The sequence below is a fragment of the Pseudophryne corroboree genome, assembly GCF_028390025.1.
Source record: "Pseudophryne corroboree isolate aPseCor3 chromosome 3 unlocalized genomic scaffold, aPseCor3.hap2 SUPER_3_unloc_3, whole genome shotgun sequence".
Taxonomy (NCBI): Eukaryota; Metazoa; Chordata; class Amphibia; order Anura; family Myobatrachidae; genus Pseudophryne; species Pseudophryne corroboree.
The window spans coordinates 4,070,564-4,092,820 of record NW_026967519.1 but is presented as its reverse complement, the minus strand read 5'-3'; the positions used below and the strand labels follow the sequence as shown (position 1 = coordinate 4,092,820).

At 45.2% G+C, this 22,257-nt stretch overlaps 1 protein-coding gene across 3 annotated transcripts in view; it reads left to right on the top strand.

Annotated features, from left to right (window-relative positions):
* Positions 1 to 21,959, top strand: part of LOC134983955 (gastrula zinc finger protein XlCGF57.1-like) — a 31,572-nt gene extending 9,613 nt beyond the window's left edge. For all 3 annotated transcript variants that reach the window (XM_063949586.1, XM_063949587.1, XM_063949588.1), the window contains 3 exons: positions 4,834 to 4,931; positions 12,241 to 12,646; positions 18,992 to 21,959. In XM_063949586.1, coding sequence (XP_063805656.1) covers positions 4,834 to 4,931; positions 12,241 to 12,646; positions 18,992 to 20,406 — 1,919 coding nt within the window. In that variant the 3' untranslated portion in view covers positions 20,407 to 21,959. The remainder of the gene's footprint in view (positions 1 to 4,833; positions 4,932 to 12,240; positions 12,647 to 18,991) is intronic.
* The last annotated feature ends 298 nt before the right edge of the window (positions 21,960 to 22,257 follow it).

Sequence of the window (22,257 nt, the reverse complement as noted above, 5' to 3'; positions counted from 1 at the left end):
GTACAGGGGAATAAAATGTATAGTCCCGTCCGGTTGGGTTTTGTGTTCTCCATAAATCGTAAAGATCAAATTCAGCTAGTAAATTTTGAAACGCGACAGAAGGACCTGAGTTAAATGAGGTGGCGGGCGACTTTACAGAAGTTACTTTGAGGGATCTGTCCAATTTAGGGCCCTTAAAAGACTCGTGAATCAATAAAAAAAGTTTACGAAGGAAGGGGACTTGATTAGAATTCAGAGCGTATATGGATACTAAAGTGACTAATTTGTCGTTAAGAAGACCAGTCAGGATTAAGTAGCGGCCATTTCTGTCAGAAATCTGGTAATGAAGTACAAAGGACGAGTCATTACTAAATAAGATAGATACTCCGTTTCGCTTAAAGGGGCCGTAGCATAGTACCCAAGAGGATATCTGCGGTCTTTAAACAAGGGGGGACGTAAGGAAGAGAGGTGGGTCTCCTGTAATGCTACAACTGCGGATTTTTGTTTAGCAAAAAAAGAAAGAGCCAATCTACGCTTGTTGGGAGAATTCAAGCCTTTGACATTAAATGATAAGACTCTGGTCATGGCTTTCAAAAAAAAAAAAACAGGTGATCTACAACTATAGTAATACATTCTGGAAAAAGGGTTACAGGCAATGAGTCACAGTAAAAAAAACACGGTGTGGAATATGAGAATAAAAGAAGGGAGAAGACAGGATCAAAGAGGAAAGTCAGAAAAATAAAGGGAAAAGAAGAAAGGAAACAACCAAAACAGCCCAGTATATTGGACCTGCATAACTGCTGCAGAAACGTAACAACCGTACAGTAGTATCGAAGGAAGAAAGGGGGATTTTATGTGGCTTGGTGCCACCACCCATATAACGGTAATAATAAACTTGAACAGCTGAACATAGAAAAAACAAACAATCAAAAACCTACATACCTGTGTAACTGTCACAAATAGAACACGGAGAAAAGCAATTCAAACATTGTACAAAAGTGATAAGAGCACCAAAGAATTATAAAGACGCATAAGCTGCACCATATCAATACGCCCTAATGAGAAGACATAAAACATTAAGGGGTCTATTTACTAAGCCTTGGATGGAGATAAAGTTGCTGGAGATAAAGTACCAGCCAATTAGCTCCTAACTGTCATTTTTTAAACACTGCCTGTGACATGACAGTTAGAGCTGATTGGCTGGTACTTTATCTCCAGCGAATTTATCTCCATCCAGGGCTTAGTAAATAGACCCCTAAGTGAGGTTTAGAGGGAAACTTGGCAGTCAATACTTATCAGCTCGTCCAGTACACGGAAACTGGAAGAAGGTGCTTCATAAAAGTCCAACTCATAGCTGGGTAGAAAGATATGACAAAGAGGGTCACAAGGTCTCAGGTAGCAGACCATTCAGCAGACGGAGCGGGACTGCGCTTGGTGCCTGCTGGCGGTTTGACCGAGATATCCCAATCCATTAACAACTTAATCCCGGCATCCAGTGAGGAGATGGTATAAGAAGAGTCTTCATACGAGACGATGAGCTTCATTGGAAAACACCGATAGGTGATGTCATGGGCACGAAGAGCTGTCGTGATTGGGGCAAATGATCTCCGTTTGGCAATTGTAAGGGCGGAGAAGTCTGGAAAAATCTAAGCCTCCCAATACATCAGAGTCCCCAGCTGATCGTGCAGCCCGAAGGATGCGCTCTTTGATCCTAAAGAAATGCACTCGAAGCAGCGTGTCTCTCGGTAGCAAGGACGAGACCGTTCTAGGTCTGGGGAGACGGTGGATGCGGTCAATCAGTAAGTCTCTCTCTTCTGCTAGCAAAAGGTATTGAAACCTAAAGAAGAAATCCTTGATCCAGATTTAGCTGTCAGCTGATTCCACGTAATCAGAAAGACACTTACATCCAAGTTCTAACACGCTTTCACGTAAGAGGTATCTTGGAGTAGTGGAAACAGCTGTCCGCCCATCAGTAATCAAAGACTATTGGAATGGCACTTACATTTCATTTCTCTCTCGCGTGCACATAGAGGTATCTTTGTGTCCAGGTGTACTGGATACCGGTCAGGCAGATCAGGCAGTACGATGTTTTCCACAATAAAAGGTTTATTCATCCAATAAAACAGAGCAAGAATAAAAGTTCAATAAAAAGACAAAGCACAGCACCCGCTCCGTAATGAAGCAGGATGGTGGCGTGGTTTTGTGATGGAGTCCCTTTTCCAAAGAGTGACAGCATGGAACCAAAGTGACAAAGGGGAGAGCAATCCCCGAAACTCGTTGAAGCGGACCATCCTGACCTACGAGGACTTTGGTTCCACGTTTTGGTTGACATTTCTAAATTTGGAATTCCCTAGGGTGGATTCCGTACGTTTTAAACTGGCTGCTAAATCATAAGCGCAGGTTGATAAAGCTACCTTTCTTCTTCCCTCTCTTCTGCGTTAGGCAAAAGCTTACGGAAAAGGGTTAGCACATAAACCTCCAGTTCGGAGTTGGAAACGGAATCCGGTATACCTCTGATTTTTTATATTATTTCTTCTGGATCTGTCCTCAAGATCTGCTGTTTTATTCTTGAGTCCGTCCAATTCGTTCTGCAGTTGGTCGTGAGAAGAGATTAAATCATTGTGTGATGACACCAAATCCTCCATTTTTCGTTCTAGATGGTCTGTGCCATCACCTATGGCCACCAACTCCGTTTTGACTTCTCGGATTGCAGATGTTAAGTCTTTAGTTAAATCAGCTTTGAATGCCGAGAGGATTTGGCATATTGATTTGACCGTGAGTGGGGCCTCCGATTCGCAATCTACTCCCTTGGCAGAGAATGGACTCGCAGTGTCAGGCAAGTGAGAGGCTGATGCACCAGATAAAGGAGAGGCTGCAGGAGGTTTCTTCTGCGCAGGGAAGGACACACGAGGGGGGAAGAACCCCTTTAGATTTTTTAGGAGGCATACTAGCAATGAACTCTGTCCAGAGAACAAGTGTTAAACAATTAACGGACTTCAACGCCCTAGAGCCGATACAAATTAACTGAAACTTGATCAATAAGGCATATGTGGGTATGCGTTACATGGGTGGTAGATGTACAGACATAGCGTTACATTGTTATAGTGGCTGAGAGCAGCACTATGACTAAGGGACAGAACCAAGCCTTAATACGGAGTATTAAATGCTATATAATCCACTTCTACTGTAATGGCTCTCACTGTAAGATCTGGATTGATTCTGTTCTGGCTAGGTGGAGTGTAAATAGTATCAGGTATAATGGCCGTTGCTGCAGTGATGTGATTAACCAGCCTCAGGCGATTGAAACAAACAGGTTTCCTGCTTTTTTAGTAAAGCACAGTCACTATGAGACAGTAGTGATTTAGGTGTAGCAGGAGACAGCAAATGAGGTGCACAGGAACTTCTAAAATGGTGACCGCCTTCCTGGGCCAGATTACAGTAGCCTAGAGGCTCCACAGGGTTGAGGGAATGTGTGACTGTCCACCCAGCGTCTCCCTATCTCCTTTCATTAGAGAGCCTATTAACAGCAGCTGAGCCTTGCAAGCTCGGACCCGCTATGAGCTTCTTGGCTTTAATAGCTGTTGCCGCCGCTGCCTGTTAGTGAGAGGGAGGAGTGAAGATGGCCGCCGGGTCTTCCGCAGTTCCGTCAGTGCACCCGACCAAATCTCCCCAGCGTGCGCTTCCGGCTCCCGGCAGAAGAAGCAGAGCAAGGGTGCTAGCAGAAGCTCCCGCACCGCAGCAGCTAGGTCACCGCCAGATGGAGGATCAGTCAGGAAGCAGCGGCCGCGGCTCCGGCGGACCAAGCTGGAAATTGAGGTCCCGGCCTGGGAGTCTCAGGTAGGCCACAATCCGCGGGAGCTCCGGGACGTGCTCTCCGATTCCGTGGCGTGTACCAGATCTCACCAGGGGGCTCAGGCAAGTCAGAGAGGGCCAGGGGGAGAGAAGGGACGATCAGGGCAGGACATATGGTGATTTATAATCAGGGAGAGCCGGAGCTCAACTCAAACGGGGCTGCTCACTCCAACAGCCAAGCCACACCCCCGGATTCACATTTTTTAAATAAAGTTATTACCTGTAATGAAGCCTGGCTCTTCCGGTGCGATCCTGGGAAAAAAACGCCAGTCCATGCACTGGAAACCACCATCATCGCCAAGAATGAAGAAGGCACGTCAAAGCAAATCCATGTTGTTTTCTTTGATATCAATGATGTTATTTTGGCGGAATGGGTACCAAAAGGCGCAGCAGTGAATCATCATTACTACAGATGTTCTAGAAACTTAGCGGGAAAGAATCAGAAGACAGAGGCCGGAGTTGTGGAGAAATGGTTTCATCCTCCATCAGGACAACGCACCAGCCAACACAGCTCTCCCTGTGATCCAGTTTTTGGCCAAGAAACAGATTGCAGTGCTAGAACACCCTGCACCGGTTTTGCATCAGTTAGTTAGGGGTAGATGTATCAAGTCTGGAGAAGTGATAAAGCGGTGATAAGTGCAAGATGATAACGCACCAGCCAATCGGCTCCAATATGTACATTGACAGTTAGGAGCTGATTGGCTGGTGCGTTGTCACCTTGCACTTATCACTGGTTTATCACTTCTTCAGGCTTAATACATCTGCCCCTAGAGAGATAATGAGCTACAGGGTGGCTTTGACCAATGGAAAATAAAAATACAGTGGTGTTTTGGTGCAGAATTGGAGTACATGAAAGGGGAACAGATTTAAAATGTGCTTAATATAATTAAACTTAAAAAAAATTGCATCAGTCTCGTTATTTCATAGCAAAGCCTTGTATATTCACATCACCTATAGAATCACATATATACAATGTACTCAGTCACTGTGTGTCTCCTACAGATGGACCCAGTAACAGGAATACCCCAGAGAGATGTCCCCGTCCTCTTTATTCCCAGGATTGTACAGAGGAGAGTCAGAGTGTCCTACAGGAGGGTCAGGTAGGTGGGATTTAGGGTGCCTACATACCAAAGTAATTTCACTCTATCAGTTCTCAACCTGATGTATTGGTGCCTCCAGGGGTAACTTGTTGAAATGTTCAGGGGTACGATCTTTCTCTACCTGCGGTACTAGTGCCCCCAGGGGTATTCACTTTGGTTTCAGGGGTATATGAAAAATGTTCTGTAATGACGAGGCTGGTGAAAGATATCTCAGTGATAATGAGACACACAGGGAAAGCAGTGTCCTAGGCGTATCTAGCCCCAAGCATCACAGTAGGACCCTGATAACAACATAACATCTATCCCTGTATAATAAAGCATAAGGGGGATTACAGTTTTATTGTACATTTCTCTAACGTCCTAGTGGATGCTGGGGACTCCGTAAGGACCATGGGGAATAGCGGGCTCCGCAGGAGACTGGGCACTCTAAAGAAAGATTTAGTACTATCTGGTGTGCACTGGCTCCTCCCTCTATGCCCCTCCTCCAGACCTCAGTTAGAATCTGTGCCCGGCCGAGCTGGGTGCTCCTAGTGGGCTCTCCTGAGCTTGCTAGAAAAGAAAGTATTTTGTTAGGTTTTTTGTTTTCAGAGAGCTTCTGCTGGCAACAGACTCTCTGCTACGAGGGACTGAGGGGAGAGAAGCAAACCTACTCACGGCAGATAGGTAGCGCTTCTTAGGCTACTGGACACCATTAGCTCCAGAGGGATCGAACACAGGTACCTAACCTTGATCGTCCGTTCCCGGAGCCGCGCCACCGTCCCTCTCTCGCAGAGCCAGAAGAACAGAAGCATGAAGACATCGAAATCGGCGGCTGAAGACTCCTGTCTTCACTTAAGGTAGCGCACAGCACTGCAGCTGTGCGCCATTGCTCCCACAGCACACCGCACACTCCGGTCACTGTAGGGTGCAGGGCGCAGGGGGGTGGGTGGGGGGGGGGGGCGCCCTGGGCAGCAATTAAGTACCTTTTTTGGCACAAAGAGACATATATACAGTCTGGGACTGTATATATGCCAGAGCCCCCACCATTTTTTACACATTAAAGCGAGACAGAAGCCCGCCGCTGAGGGGGCGGGGCCTTCTTCCTCAGCACACCAGCGCCATTTTCTCTTCACAGCTCTGCTGGAAGGACGATCCCCAGGCTCTCCCCTGCAGTATACAGGTGCAATAGAGGGTAAAAAAGAGAGGGGGGGCACATAAATTTAGGCACAGTATATATACATATATTAACAGCAGCTACAGGGTAAACACTAAGGTACAGTGTAATCCCTGGGTTATATAGCACTGGGATGTGTGCTGGCATACTCTCTCTCTGTCTCCCCAAAAGCCTTTGTGGGGTCCTGTCCTCAGTCAGAGCATTCCCTGTGTGTGTGCTGTGTGTCGGTACGCCTGTGTCGACATGTTTGATGAGGAAGGATACGTGGAGGCAGAACAAGTGCAGCTGAGTGTGGTGTCGCCGCCGACGGTGCCGACACCTGATTGGATGGATATGTGGAAGGTGTTAAATGATAATGTAAACTCCTTGCATAACAGATTGGATAAGACTATAACCGGGGGACGGGCAGGGTCTCAACCCATGCCTGATCCTACAGCGCAGAGGCCGTCAGGGTCCCAAAAGCGCACACTATCCCAGATAGTTGACACAGATGTCGACAAGGAATCTGACTCCAGTGTCGATGACGATGAGGCAAAGTTGCAGCCTAAAATGACTAAAGCCATCCGCTACATGATTGTAGCTATGAAGGATGTATTACACATTTCTGAGGAAAATCCTGTCCCTGACAAGAGGATTTATATGTATGGGGAGAAAAAGCATGAAGTGACTTTTCCCCCTTCACATGAATTAAATGAATTATGTGAAAAAGCGTGGGATTCCCCTGACAGGAAGGTGATAGTTTCCAAGAGATTACTTATGGCGTATCCTTTCCCGCCAACGGACAGGTTACGCTGGGAATCCTCCCCTAGGGTAGACAAGGCGTTGACACGCTTGTCTAAGAAGGTGGCCCTGCCGTCTCCGGATACGGCCGCCCTAAAGGATCCTGCGGATAGAAAGCAGGAAGCTATCCTGAAGTCAGTTTATACACATTCTGGCACACTGCTGAGACCAGCAATTGCTTCGGCCTGGATGTGTAGTGCGGTAGCTGCATGGACGGATTCTCTGTCTGAGGAGTTAGATACCCTGGACAGGGACACTGTTCTACAGACCCTGGCACATATCAAGGACGCGGTCCTATATATGCGGGATGCCCAGAGGGACATTTGCCTGCTGGGCTCTAGAGTTAACGCTATGTCCATTTCTGCCAGAAGGGTCTTATGGACTCGGCAATGGACAGGGGATACCGACTCTAAAAAACACATGGAGGTTTTATCTTATAAGGGTGAGGAATTGTTTGGGGACGGTCTCTCGGACCTAGTTTCCACAGCTACGGCTGGGAAGTCAAATTTCTTGCCTTATGTCCCTCCACAACCTAAGACAGCACCGTAATACCAAATGCAGTCCTTTCGTTCTCAGATGAGCAAGAAGGTCAGAGGTGCGTCCTTTCTTGCCAGAGGCAGGGGTAGAGGAAAAAAGCTGCACCACGCAGCTAGTTCCCAGGAACAAAAGTCTTCCCCGGCTTCCACTAAATCCACCGCATGACGCTGGGGCTCCACAGGCGGAGCCAGGAGCTGTGGGGGCGCGTCTCCGACATTTCAGCCACCAGTGGGTTCGCTCACAGGTGGATCCTTGGGCTATACAAATTGTGTCTCAGGGATACAAGCTGGAATTCGAGGTGATGCCCCCTCACCGTTACCTAAAATCGGCCTTACCAGCTTCCCCCATGGAAAGGGAGATAGTGGTGGAGGCAATTCACAAACTTTTTCTCCAGAAAGTGGTGGTAGAGGTCCCCCCCCTTCAACGGGGAAGGGGCTACTATTCCACTATGTTTGTGGTACCGAAACCGGACGGTTCGGTCAGACCCATTTTAAATGTAAAATCCCTGAACTTTTATCTGAAGAAATTCAAGTTCAAAATGGAATCGCTCAGAGCGGTCATTGCAAGCCTGGAGAAAGGGGCTTTTATGGTGTCTCTGGACATCAAGGATGCTTACTTGCATGTCCCCATTTATCCGCCTCATCAGGAGTACCTCAGGTTTGTGGTACGGGACTGTCATTACCAATTCCAGACGTTGCCGTTTGGCCTGTCCACGGCACCGAGAGTTTTTACCAAAGTGATGGCGGAGATGATGGTGCTCCTTCGGAAGCAAGGGGTTACAATTATCCCATACTTGGACGATCTCCTCATAAAGGCGAGGTCCAGGGAGCAGTTGCTGATCAGTGTAGCACACTCTCAGGAAGTGTTGCGTCAGCACGGCTGGATTCTGAACATTCCAAAGTCGCAGCTGATTCCTGCGACGCGTCTGCCCTTCCTGGGCATGATTCTGGACACAGTCCAGAAGAATAAAACTTGGTATAGTTTGCTGCGCTGTGAATGAAAAAAATGCTGCTCAGGTTGTTTGTTGGTGCTTTCTGGATTTTTGGTTAAACCGAGCGCTTGTGTGTATTGCTACCTGGTGTTGTGTGAAAAATACTTAAATAAATGTAGATAAAGAAATATAAAAAGGAAATAAGAATAAAAATAAAATAAAAAATAAAAATAATAATAAAAATTAAAATAAAAAACGATTGGGAAGGGGGAGGGAGGAGGGGTAAAGTGCAATGTTTACAGCTCCTTTCATAGGAGCTGTAAACATTGCACTTTACCCCTCCTCCCTCCCCCTTCCCAATCGTTTTTAATTTTTATTATTATTTTTATTTTTTATTTTATTTTTATTTTTATTTCCTTTTTATATTTCGAACAGACCAGAAGAAGGTGTTTCTCCCAGAGGAGAAGGCTCAGGAGCTCGTGACTCTGGTCAGAGACCTCCTAAAGCCAAAACTGGTGTCGGTGCATCACTGCACACGAGTCCTGGGAAAGATGGTGGCGTCATACGAAGCCATTCCCTTCGGCAGGTTCCATGCGAGGATCTTTCAGTGGGATCTGCTGGACAAGTGGTCCGGATCGCATCTTCAGATGTATCGGATGATCACCCTGTCCCCCAGGGCCAGGGTGTCTCTTCTGTGGTGGCTACAAGGTGCTCACCTCCTCGAGGGCCGCAGATTCGGCATACAGGACTGGGTCCTGGTGACCACGGATGCAAGCCTCCGAGGGTGGGGGGCAGTCACTCAAGGAAGAAATTTCCAAGGGTTGAGGTCAAGTCAGGAGACTTGTCTGCACATCAATATCCTGGAACTAAGGGCCATATACAACGCCCTGAGTCAAGCGGAGCCTCTGCTTCGAAACCAACCAGTGCTGATTCAGTCAGACAACATCACAGCAGTGGCTCATGTAAACCGCCAGGGCGGCACAAGAAGCAGGGTGGCAATGGCAGAAGCCACCAGGATTCTTCGGTGGGCGGAGAATCACGTACTAGCACTGTCAGCAGTGTTCATTCCGGGAGTGGACAACTGGGAAGCAGACTTCCTCAGCAGACACGACCTCCATCCAGGAGAGTGGGGACTTCATCAAGAAGTCTTCACGCAGATTGCAAATCGATGGGAACTGCCACAGGTGGACATGATGGCGTCCCGTCTCAACAAAAAGCTAAAAAGATATTGCGCCAGGTCCAGGGACCCTCAGGCGATAGCTGTGGACGCACTGGTAACACTGTGGGTATTCCAGTCGGTCTATGTGTTTCCTCCTCTTCCTCTCATACCAAAGGTGCTGAGAATTGTAAGAAAAAGAGGAGTGAGAACAATACTCATTGTTCCGGATTGACCAAGAAGGACTTGGTACCCGGAATTGCAAGAAATGCTCACAGAGGACCCATGGCCTCTGCCTCTCAGGCAGGACCTGTTACAACAGGGGCCCTGTCTGTTCCAAGACTTACCACGGCTGCGTTTGACGGCATGGCGGTTGAACACCGGATCCTAGCAGAAAAGGGCATTCCGGAAGCAGTTATTCCTACGCTGATAAAGGCTAGGAAGGACGTGACAGCGAAACATTATCACTGTATATGGCGAAAATATGTTGCTTGGTTTGAGGCCAGGAAGGCCCCTACAGAGGAATTCCAACTGGGTCGATTCCTGCACTTCCTACAGTCGGGTGTGACTATGGGCTTGAAATTAGGGTCCATAAAGGTCCAGATTTCGGCCCTATCCATTTTCTTTCAAAAAGAACTGGCTTCACTGCCTGAGGTTCAGACGTTTGTTAAGGGAGTGCTGCATATTCAGCCTCCTTTTGTGCCACCAGTGGTACCTTGGGATCTTAACGTGGTTTTGGCTTTCCTGAAATCCCATTGGTTTAAGCCACTTAAGACGGTGGAGCTAAAATATCTCACGTGGAAAGTGGTCATGCTGTTGGCCCTAGCCTCAGCTAGGCGTGTGTCAGAATTGGCGGCTTTGTCATGTAAAAGCCCCTATCTGGTTTTCCATATGGACAGGGCAGAATTGCGAACTCGTCCGCAGTTTCTGCCAAAGGTGGTGTCATCTTTTCATCTGAACCAACCCATTGTGGTGCCTGCGGCTACTCGTGACTTGGAGGATTCCAAGTTGCTTGATGTAGTCAGGGCTTTGAAGATCTATGTTGCCAGGACGGCTGGAGTCAGGAAGACTGACTCGCTGTTTATCCTGTATGCATCCAACAAGCTGGGTGCTCCTGCTTCAAAGCAAACCATTGCTCGCTGGATCTGTAACACGATTCAGCAGGCTCATTCTGCGGCTGGATTGCCGCATCCAAAATCAGTAAAAGCCCATTCCACAAGGAAGGTGGGCTCTTCTTGGGCGGCTGCCCGAGGGGTCTCTGCATTACAGCTTTGCCGAGCTGCTACTTGGTCGGGTTCAAACACATTTGCAAAGTTGTACAAGTTTGATACCCTGGCTGAGGAGGACCTGGTGTTTGCCCATTCGGTGCTGCAGAGTCATCCGCACTCTCCCGCCCATTTGGGAACTTTGGTATAATCCCCATGGTCCTTACGGAGTCCCCAGCATCCACTAGGACGTTAGAGAAAATAAGAATTTACTCACCGGTAATTCTATTTCTCGTAGTCCGTAGTGGATGCTGGGCGCCCGTCCCTAGTGCGGACTTTCTGCAATACGTGTATATAGTTATTGCTTAATAAAGGGTTATGTTATGTTGGCATCCATTGGTTGATGCTCTGTTGTTTGTTCATACTGTTAACTGGGTATGTTTATCACAAGTTGTACGGTGTGATTGGTGTGGCTGGTATGAGTCTTACCCGGGATTCCAAAATCCTTTCCTTGTACTGTCAGCTCTTCCGGGCACAGTTTCCTTAACTGAGGTCTGGAGGAGGGGCATAGAGGGAGGAGCCAGTGCACACCAGATAGTACTAAATCTTTCTTTAGAGTGCCCAGTCTCCTGCGGAGCCCGCTATTCCCCATGGTCCTTACGGAGTCCCCAGCATCCACTACGGACTACGAGAAATAGAATTACCGGTGAGTAAATTCTTATTTTTTCATATATTTTGTTTAATCTTGTTTATTGTACATGTATTGCTTTGATATATACATATACATGTTTTATCTAATAGCAATTTTAGCATTACGGATGAATTGCTTTAAAATATTGGGGGTACAAATAATGCACATGGACTGCAAGGGGTTATCCTGGTAGGAAATTATTGGGGGTGTGGTATTGAAAGTCGACAGTAACTAGGTCGACAATGTCTAGGTCGACCAATATTGGTCGACAGTAACTAGGTCGACAGGGTCAAAAGGTCGACAGGGTCAAAGGTCGACATGTTCTAGGTCGACAGGTCAAAAGGTCGACATGAGTTTTTAATGTTATTTTGGTGTCATTTTCTTCGTAGAGTGACCGGGAACCCCAATTAGTGCACCGCGTCCCCTCGCATGGCTCGCTTCGCTCGCCATGCTTCGGGCATGGTGCCTTCGCTCCGCTACCGCTTCGCTCGGCACAGATTACCGTTCCAATCGTAGTCCACGTGGATCATTAAGTATGAAAAGGTTCAAAAAAAGAAAAAAATTGTAAAAAACTCATGTCGACCTTTTGACATGTCGACCTAGAACATGTCGACCTTTTGACCCTGTCGACCTTTTGACCCTGTCGACCTAGTTACTGTCGACCAATAGTGGTCGACCTAGACATTGTCGACCTAGTTACTGTCGACTTTCAATCCGGATCCCATTATTGGGAACCATTGCACTATATGATCTGTATCCAAGCTGTGTGTGTCTGATTCTCTGACAGTCTACTGATTACTCTGATTTTATGATGTTCAGCATCAATAAAGTGTTTATTTTTATATGGGTTATTTAGGGTGAAGATCTGACTAATATTAAGGCAGAATGTACAGAGGTAGAAGACGAGATGTGTGAGACTGATCTAAAGGCCATAAATATAAAAGAAGAAAAAGAAGAGATGTATGTTACTGATATGAAGGCAGAAGATGTAGAGGGAGAAGAAGAGACGTATGTGACTGATATAAAGGCCATAAATGTAAAAGAAAAAGAGATGTATGAGACTAATATAAAGGCAGTCAATATAAAAGAGGAGGAAGAAGAGACGTATGTGACTGATATAAAGGCCATAAATATAAAAGAAGAAGAAGAGATGTATGAGACTGGTATAAAGGCAGTAGATATAAAAGAGGAGGAAGAAGAGACGAATGTGATGGGTGATCAGCAGTGTAAGGAGGAGGAGATCCCTACAGATATCAGCACAGGTGAGTAATAATCACCAAGTACAGAGACATATATTCTCCTTGTTCTGTCACTACAGCAATCTCTTATCCTACACCCTCCTCTGTCACTACAGACTAATGAGGGAAATATATCTGCCCAGTAGGAGAGTCAGGAGTCATCAGCCCCTATTATACTCCTGCTCTCCCCCCTCACACCATGTCACTGTGTGTTACCAGCCCAGAGATCTGACCAGTCTCCTTCCCACACTCTCTGGTGTATCTCATACATCAGCAGCCATCATCTCCTATTATACTCCTGCTCTCCCCCTCACATCATGTCACTGTGTGTTACCAGCCCAGAGATCTGACCAGTCTACTTCCCACACTCTCTGGTGTATCTCATACATCAGGAACCATCAGCCCCTATTATACTCCTGCTCTCCCCCTCACATCATGTCACTGTGTGTTACCAGCCCAAAGATCTGACCAGTGTCTTCCCCACACTCTCTGGTATATCTCATACATCAGGAGTCATCAGCCCCTATTATACTCCTGGTCTCCTCCTCAAATCATGTCACTGTGTGTTACCAGCCCAGAGATCTGACCAGTCTCCTTCCCACACTCTCTGGTGTATCATATACATCAGGAGCCATCAGTCCCTATTATACTCCTGCTCTCCCCCTCACATCATGTCACTGTGTGTTACCAGCCCAGAGGTCTGACCAGTCTCCTCCCCACACTCTCTGGTGTATCTCATACATCAGGAGCCATCAGTCCCTATTATACTCCTGCTCTCCTCCTCACATCATGTCACTGTATGTTACCAGCCCAGAGATCTGACCAGTCTCCTCCCACACTCTGCGGTGTATCTCATACATCAGCAGCCATCAGCCCCTATTATACTCCTGGTCTCCTCCTCACATCATGTCACTGTATGTTACTAGCCCAGAGATCTGGCCAGACTCCTCCCACACTCTGTGGTGTATCTCATACATCAGCAGCCATCAGCCGCTATTATACTCCTGCTCTCCCCCTCACATCATGTCACTGTGTGTTACCAGCCCAAAGATCTGACCAGTGTCCTCCCCACACTCTCTGGTGTATCTCATACATCAGGAGCCATCAGCCCCTATTATACTCCTGCGCTCCTCCTCACATCATGTCACTGTGTGTTACCAGCCCAAAGATCTGACCAGTCTCCTCCCCACACTCTCTGGTGTATCTCATACATCAGGAGCCATCAGTCCCTATTATACTCCAGCTCTCCCCCTCACATCATGTCACTGTGTGTTACCAGCCCAAAGATCTGACCAGTCTCCTCCCCACACTCTCTGGTGTATCTCATACATCAGGAGCCATCAGTCCCTATTATACTCCAGCTCTCCCCCTCACATCATGTCACTGTGTGTTACATACCATGACCATCACCTAAAACTGGAAATTGGAGTAACTTTCCAGCAATAAGGCTAAAATGGATGTGGCTATTTTATCCTTATTATCTACACTATATGGACAACAGTATTTGCCCACACCTGTTAATGATTGAATTCAGGTGTTTCAATCAGACCAGTTGCCACAGGTGTATGAAATCAAGCACCTAGCCATGCGGTCTCCATTTGCAAACATTAGTGATACAAAATGGGTCGTTCTGAAGAGCTCAGTGACTTCCAGCGTGGTATCGTGATAGGACGCCACCTTTACAATAAGATGGTGTGTGAAATTTAATGCCTGCTGGATATTCCACGGTCAGCTCTAACAGATATTATTAGAAAGTGGAAGTGTTTAGGAACAACAGCAACGTAGCCACGAAGCGGAGGACCACATACGATCACAGAGCGGGGTCAATGACTGCAAAGGTGCATGGTGCGTAAAAGTCGCCAACGCTCTGCTGATTCCTTAGCTGAAGAGTTCCGAACTTCCACTGGCACAAAAACTGTGTGGCGGGAGCTTAATGAAATGGGTTTCCATGGCCGAGCAGCTAGGTTATTATTATTATTACGTTTTTTTATTAAGGCGCCACAAGTGTTTTGCAGCGCTGTACAAAGGACAGTACAGGGAGACAAAACTTATCATTAGAGTAAATAAATAATAGAGTACAGGTAACAAAGAGCACCACAATTCTCAAGACATAATACAGCTAAGGTGTAAGTAGTGAGGGAGTGGTCATCGTACTACTAGGAGCTGGTGGCCATTGATGGAGATGAGCCTTTACCAGCAGGAGAAAAAGCAGATATAGATGGTCGCTGAGTAGGGGAGAGGTTTGGGCTAGGCCCCTTATCTCCAATGAAGGACAATCTTAATGCTTCAGCATACCAAGACAAAATGTCTTGCTTCAGGACAGTACAATGCTATGCTTCCAACTTTGTGGCAACAGTTTGGGGAAGGTCCTTTCTATTCCAACATACCCCAGTGCAGAAAGAAAGGACTATAAAGACATGGGGGGTCATTCCGACCTGATCACACGCTAGCTATTTTATGCAGCGCTGCGATCAGGTGAAAACTCGGCAAAACTGTGCATGCGTATGCACCGCAGTGCGCAGGCGCATAGTACGGGTACAAAGACGATTTGTGCTGGGCGATGGATTTAACAAAGAATCCATTTGCACAGCCGATCGCAAGAAGATTGACAGGAAGATGGCGTTTATTGGGTGTCAACTGACCGTTTTCTGGGAGTGGTTGGAAAAACGCAGGCGTGTCCAAGCATTTGCAGGGCGGGTGTCTGATGTCAATTCCGGGACCGGACAGGCTGAAGTGATCGCATCGGCTGACTAAGTTCAGATCTACTCAGAAACTGCACAAAACTTTTTTGTACCGCTCGGCTGCACAGGCGTTTGCACACTTGCAAAGCGAAAATACACTCCCCTGTAGGCGGCGACTATCTGATCGCAGCGCTGCAAAAAGTAGCTAGCGAGCGAACAACTCGGAATAACCCCCATGGTTTGATGAGTTCTTTGTGGAAAAATTTAACTGGCCCACACAGAGCCCTGACCTCAACCCCATCGAGCACCTTTAGTATGATCTGGAACGGAGACTGTGAGCCAGGCCTTCTCATCTAACATCAACGCCTGACCTCATAAATGCTCTACAGACTGAATGGGCACAAATTCCCACAGAAACACTCCAAGATCTTGTGGAAAGCCTTCCAAGAAGAGTGGGAGCTGTTATAGGTGCAAAAGGGGGACCAGCTCCATATTACAGTATATGTATGTGACTACAATGTCATTACAGTCCCTGTTGGTGTAATGGTCAGGCGTCCGAGTACTTTTGTCCAGTGTAGTATTTACACTGGTTTCTAATTTTAGATAATGGTCACGGTATATAAGTAGGTAAGATTGTAACATAGTTTCTAAGGTTGTCCATCGAGTTCAACCTGTTAGTGATCGCCTACACTGTCTTTAAGATTAATTTAACTGGGGTAAATGTTTAGCCTTTATGTCGATTCCTTTTTTTTCTATTTATTCTTATTTTCTTTTAATACTTTATTGCATGATTTACCCACCATAACCCTGTATATCCTTATCCATTAAGAATTTATCTAGGCCATTCTTAAAAGCAACGATCGAGTCCACCATTGCTACTCTCTCCAGCAGGCAATTCCAAATACTTATTGTCCTTACTGTGAAGAAACCTTTCCATCTCTGTGTGCAAAATCTCTTCTCCTCTAACCTAAGCGGGTGTCCACGTGTCCTTTGTGATGATCTTACCATAAACAATTCCCCCGCTAGCTCTGTGTAATGACCCCTTATATATTTGTAAATGTTAATCATGTCCCCTCTTAATCTTCTTTTCTCCAGTGTAAACGTGCCAAGCCTAGCAAGCCTTTCCTCGTATTCCAGCGTCTCCATGCCCTTGATTAGTTTGGTCGGCCGTCTCTGAACCTTTTCTAGTTCCAGGATATCCTTTTTGTAGTATGGTGCCCGTAATTGTGCACAGTATTCAAGATGTGGCTTCACTAGGGCTTTATATAGTGGGAGTATAACACTCTCATCCCTTGCATCAATTCCCCGCTTTATGCATGCTAGTACCTTGTTTGCCTTTTTGCTGCAATCCTACTTTGGGTATTGCTGCTTAGTTTGCTATCTATGTAAACACCTAAGTCTTTTTCCAGTACAGAATCCCCTAGTTTTTCCTCATTTAGTATGCACTGTAGGTAGTATTTTTGTTCTTGCTACCAAAGTGCATTACTTTACACTTGTCTATATTGAACCTCATTCTCCATTTTGCTGCCCATGTTTCCTTATTCTAAATAAGTCGTTCTGTAAAGACTCAGCATCCTCCTCCGAATTTATAACCTTACATAGTTTGGTATCGTCTGCAAAAATTGACACCATACTCTCTAGACCTACTGTTAGGTCATTAATGAAAATGTTGAACAATAGTGGTCCAAGTACAGACCCTTGTGGCACACCACTTAGTACTTTAGTCCAATTTCCATTTACCACCACTCGCTGCTTCCTATTATCCAACCAATTTCTGTGATGCTGGTATATAACCCTAAGGAAATCATACAGACCACATTGGCGATCAGGACGAAACGTTTTGTGCCGACTGATCGTGGCTTGTGTCGGCATCCATTATCCTTTGTATAATATTTTTCAGATAAACTATTTATTGCTTTTAATCATAGTATGTCTTGTAATGTTGAATGTTATATTGGGTGCACGGTGTCGGCTATTGTTGCCATTTTTTGAGCTAATAAATAAAACATTTGGAGAAGTCTGTGAGGGATTAGAGTCCTCGGAAGATTCTGTTTCACATAAGCTTGGCTTGATTTCATTTTTGGAACGGGATCCCGTGGTTATGGTACATTTCCCCCTGCACGTATTGGTGGTTTTTATCTGGAAACCATTGTACAAGGAGACGCCAGTTATCGTTGGGGGTATATATTTGTGAGTACCAGGCTGTGTCCTATTGGCATCCAGACGATAGATAGACAGTGTCTAGGTCAACAGTCAGTGGGTGGACACCATATGGTCAACATACATTGAATCAAAAGGTCAACAAGACAAAAGGTCCACACACAAATTGTTGATGCATGTTTTGTGTGGTTTTCGCATGTTTTCCCAACTTTTGCTTAAAACGTGCGAAAACCACAATTGGAAATAGCAAACTGTGGCGACAATTGGAAATAGCAAACTGTGGCGAGCAGAACGAGACACTTTGCACGAAGCGTGGCGAGCGTAGTAATCCAGTGAGGGTACACGTTTGTACTGCTGGTGGTCACATATGATGAAATATAAAAAAAATATTTTTGTTGACCTATTGACTATCTGCATAGACACCGTAAATCTTCTATAACGCCCCCGTGTCTAATTAAAGTATTGTTTGATTTGCTCTCCAATGCTCTGATGTGAGCATACTAATTTGAAATTCACTGCGAACCGCCGGCACTGCGGCTTCCTGGTATGCCGGACGGTGACTGTCTGGCTCGGCTGGTCTGTGGTGCACACGGGCTACGCCGGCATTTAGTACCAGCAGTCAAGGTGCCTGGTTGTATAGCAGTGCTGGTCTGTACCGCACACTACAGCCATGGTGGCTTGCGGTCCCTGGCGGGCAGGAGCTCGTCCACTGCTTCCGCGGTCATCACATGGGGGGCCAACTTAGATGTGATGAGAGATTGGAAATGTATTTGTTTGGCAGTGTCCAGAACCTTCTGATAACAGTGGTAGATAGTCGTAGTCTTATATGTGAGGAAGCCAATTGGAGTAGGAGATTTACACCACTGACGTTCTACTCTATGTGAGACTTTTTGTAGATGTGTCTTGTCACTTTAGAATGCCATGGTTGACCTCTATGAGGAGTGTGATGGGTAGCTGCAGCCACTTCATCGACTGCTATTTCTAGAGTTTGGTTAAGGTGTGGTACAGCAGTCTCAGGAGAAGGAAATGTTGAAATCGGTGTGAGCATTAGTTGGACAGAGATGGATAGTTGTTGAAAATTAAGAATTAATATCTCTGGAGAAGGGGTCCAGGCTAGGGCAAACCACATAATATATTTTAATACACCTGGCACCTAGAACCAGGAAACATGGCACCTGGCCTCGGTAACATTTGAAATTGACGCCTAGCACCATGGGGCTCAATTAAAATTGGCGCCGCACCATTGGGGTTAACCCTTAAGTATCGTGGCTGCTATTAGCCATGTGTGTCGGGGGTCACCGGCCACATATACTCTGTTAAAACTATTTCTTTTGTAATAACCCTTTATATAGTATATACATTTATAGTAATGGTATGCATAATGGTAATGAAGTGTACTTATGTTGGAAATTTTAATTAATTACAGACCATCGTGAACTCACTCGTAATATAAACCAGTTTGGGGGCGTTAAAATCTGTTGACCAGTGTAAAATAAGTTATTTATTTGCATTTGTTTATTTCCTGCAGATAGACGCAGCAGGAATACCTTGGAGGGATCTCTCATTTTGTCTCCAGATTGTGACATTAAAGATAGCATCATCACAGAAGGTTCTTCAGGAGAAAATGTTCTTCCCCAAACTTTGCATCCAGAACTTCACCATTCAAATATATCATCTGATGCCTCTAATAATAATGACATTTTTCCTGATACTTCAGATATTGCTACACATAGTACAGCTCATACGGGTGATACATTAAATCTATGCTCTGAGTGTGGGAAATGTTTTACATGGAAATCAGAACTTGTTACACATGAGAAACGTTACACAGCCGAGAGGCCATTTCCATGTTCTGAGTGTGGGACATGTTTTATACAGAAATCAAGTCTTGGTAGACATCAGAAAAGTCTCACAGTTGTAAAACCATTTCCATGCTCTGACTGTGGGAAATGTTTTACACGGGAACAACACCTTATTCGCCATCAGAAAAGTCACACAGGTGAGAATCCATTTCCATGTTCTGAGTGTGGGAAACGTTTTGCATGTAAATCAGATATTGTTATACATCAGAGAACTCACACAGGTGAGAAACCATTTCCATGCTCTGAGTGTGGGAAATGTTTTACATGTAAATCAGATCTTGATAGACATCAGAAAATTCACACAGGTGTGAAACCATTTCCATGCTCAGAATGTGGGAAAAGGTTTTCACGGGAACAGCACCTTATTCGCCATTGGAGAACTCACACAGGTGAGAAACCATTTCCATGTTCTGAGTGTGGGAAAAGGTTTTCACGGGCACAACACCTCATTTGCCACCAGAGAAGTCACACAGGTGAAAAACCATTTCCATGCTCTGAGTGTGGGAAAAGGTTTTCACAGGAAGGAAACCTTATTCACCATCACAAAAGTCACACAGGTGAGAAACCATTTCTGTGTTCTGAATGTGGGAAATGTTTCACACGGGAACCATATCTTGTTAGACATCATAGAAGTCATACAGGTGAGAGGCCATTTCCATGCTCTGAGTGTGGGAAATGTTTTACACATAAATCAGATCTTGTTAAACATCAGATAAATCACACAGGTCAAAAACCATTTCTATGCTCTGACTGTGGGAAATGTTTTACACATAAATCAGACCTTGTTAAACATCAGAGAACTCACACAGGTGAGAAGCCATTTCCATGTTCTGAGTGTGGAAAAAAGTTTTCACGGAAACAACACCTTATTCGCCATCAGAGAAGTCACACAGGTGAGAAACCATTTCCATGCTATGAGTGTGGAAAAAGGTTTTCACGGGAACAACACCTTATTCGTCATCAGAGAAGTCACACAAGTGAAAAACTATTTCCTTGTTTTGAGTGTGGGAAATGTTTTATACAGAAATCAGATCTTCTTGACCATAAGAGAAGTCACACAGGAGATAACCAATTTCCCTGAGCCTTGATATAGCAATATTTTATGGAAGGCTAGTCAAATATTCAATCATACAGTGTATTTAAGTTATAATTTAATTATACAATAGATGAAGTGTATGTAACATAAACGTAACAAAGTTAGAACATGCTTGACTCAACAATAATAAGACTATTGTTAAATAGCATTCTAATAAATAATACTGACAATGGGCTTCGGATATAATGGGAAACTGGGACATTATTATGTTATTTGTTCATACTTTCTAACCAATCCCTTCAGTGCTAAGGAAGAGCGGGACTTGTCCTCAACATACACTGTACATCAAAAGTGCTGATGGTGGCTGAAGGAGGAGGCAGGACATGATTACATCATTACTGCATTACCTAATGACATCATCAAGCTTCACTTTTTAAGACACTGGATGGCTTGAGGGCATTAAAAGTGCATTATCTCCCTTATCTTGGCACCTAATATTTTGAGGCATCCTCATTGGAAAGAAGGGAGTCCCCATTTTTCAAATGATTTGTTCTGTATAGAAGTCTGGTGAACACTGATCACCAGACAATAATGCTTTTGTACTGTAGGAATTATTGTGAGTTCCAGGGATGGGGCCCTCATTTCATGTAAGGGTGTCTACTTTTCAAAATGGAGTGTCTTGTTATATCTGGATGTATTCTTGTTCTTACAAATGTTATGCATATTATTTAATCTAATACAATTTACACTTGAACATAATGCATTTTTTATTATGGAATCCTAGATTTCTGTTTTTATTGTTCTGGAAAAGTGGATTAACCCCTAGCCTGGCACAGCCACAAGATATGTAACCACCTGTAGTCAGGCTTTCAGTGATCCGGTCACATCTTGTGACCTTAGAGGAACACCAACCTGTGGCTAGTTATCAGGGAGAGTCTGGGGAGCTGAAAAATGGATTAGAGTCTGGTAAGCAGAGAAGGTGAAGGGTGAGGGGCTGGTCAGCAGAGAGAATACTTGAAGGTATGAATGGTGGAAGGGTAAGGGTTTGGTGAGCAGACAGAAAGGGTGAGGGTCTGGTCAGCAGAGAAGAACCTTGAGGGTTTGATTGGTGCAGGTTGAAGAATGAGGATCTGGTGAACAGAGAAGAGGATGGGTTTAGGTCTGATTAGTGGATAGAAGTAAGGGTTTTGTGAGAAGACAGGAGGAAGGGTGAGGGTCTGGACAGCAGAGAAGAACCTTGGGGGTATGATGGTGTTCAGTAGGTGGAAGAATGAGGATCTGGTGAGCAGAGAAGAGAATGGGTGGAGGTTTGATTAGTGGCTAGAAGGAAGGGTTTTGTGAACAGACAGGAGAAAGGGTGGTGGTTGGGAGAGCAGACTTGAAGAGTGGGGGTCTAGTGAGTAGAGAGTAGAAAGACTGATTAATGGGGAAGAGGAGTTAAGGGAAGGAGTAAAGGGTTAGGTTCTTGCAAGTGGTGGCAATATGGTGAATGGAATAAGTTTTAAATAGATTGTCTTTACTCCATTGAATTATGTGCCTGATTTTATTCTGTTTGCCAATCTGTGTGTAGTTACATTAATAAAAAAATTTTTACTTTTTTTTTGTTTAAATAATTTCTGAGTCTCCTATTTGGCCTGCAGTGCCATGTTTTCCTCATGTTCCCTATGTGGGATTTCTATATATAGCAGTCAATATTAAATTTTCAGTACAGCCTGCTGAGGGGAGAGTGGGGTGAGAGAATACTATACTGCCGCAGCATTCCCAGAATCCTCAGCACCCAGATGTGTGTGTGATGACATCACTGTCACCAGGACCTGCACAATAACATTATACACTGCTCAAAAAAATAAAGGGAACACTTAAACAATACATCATAGATCTGAATGAATTAAATAT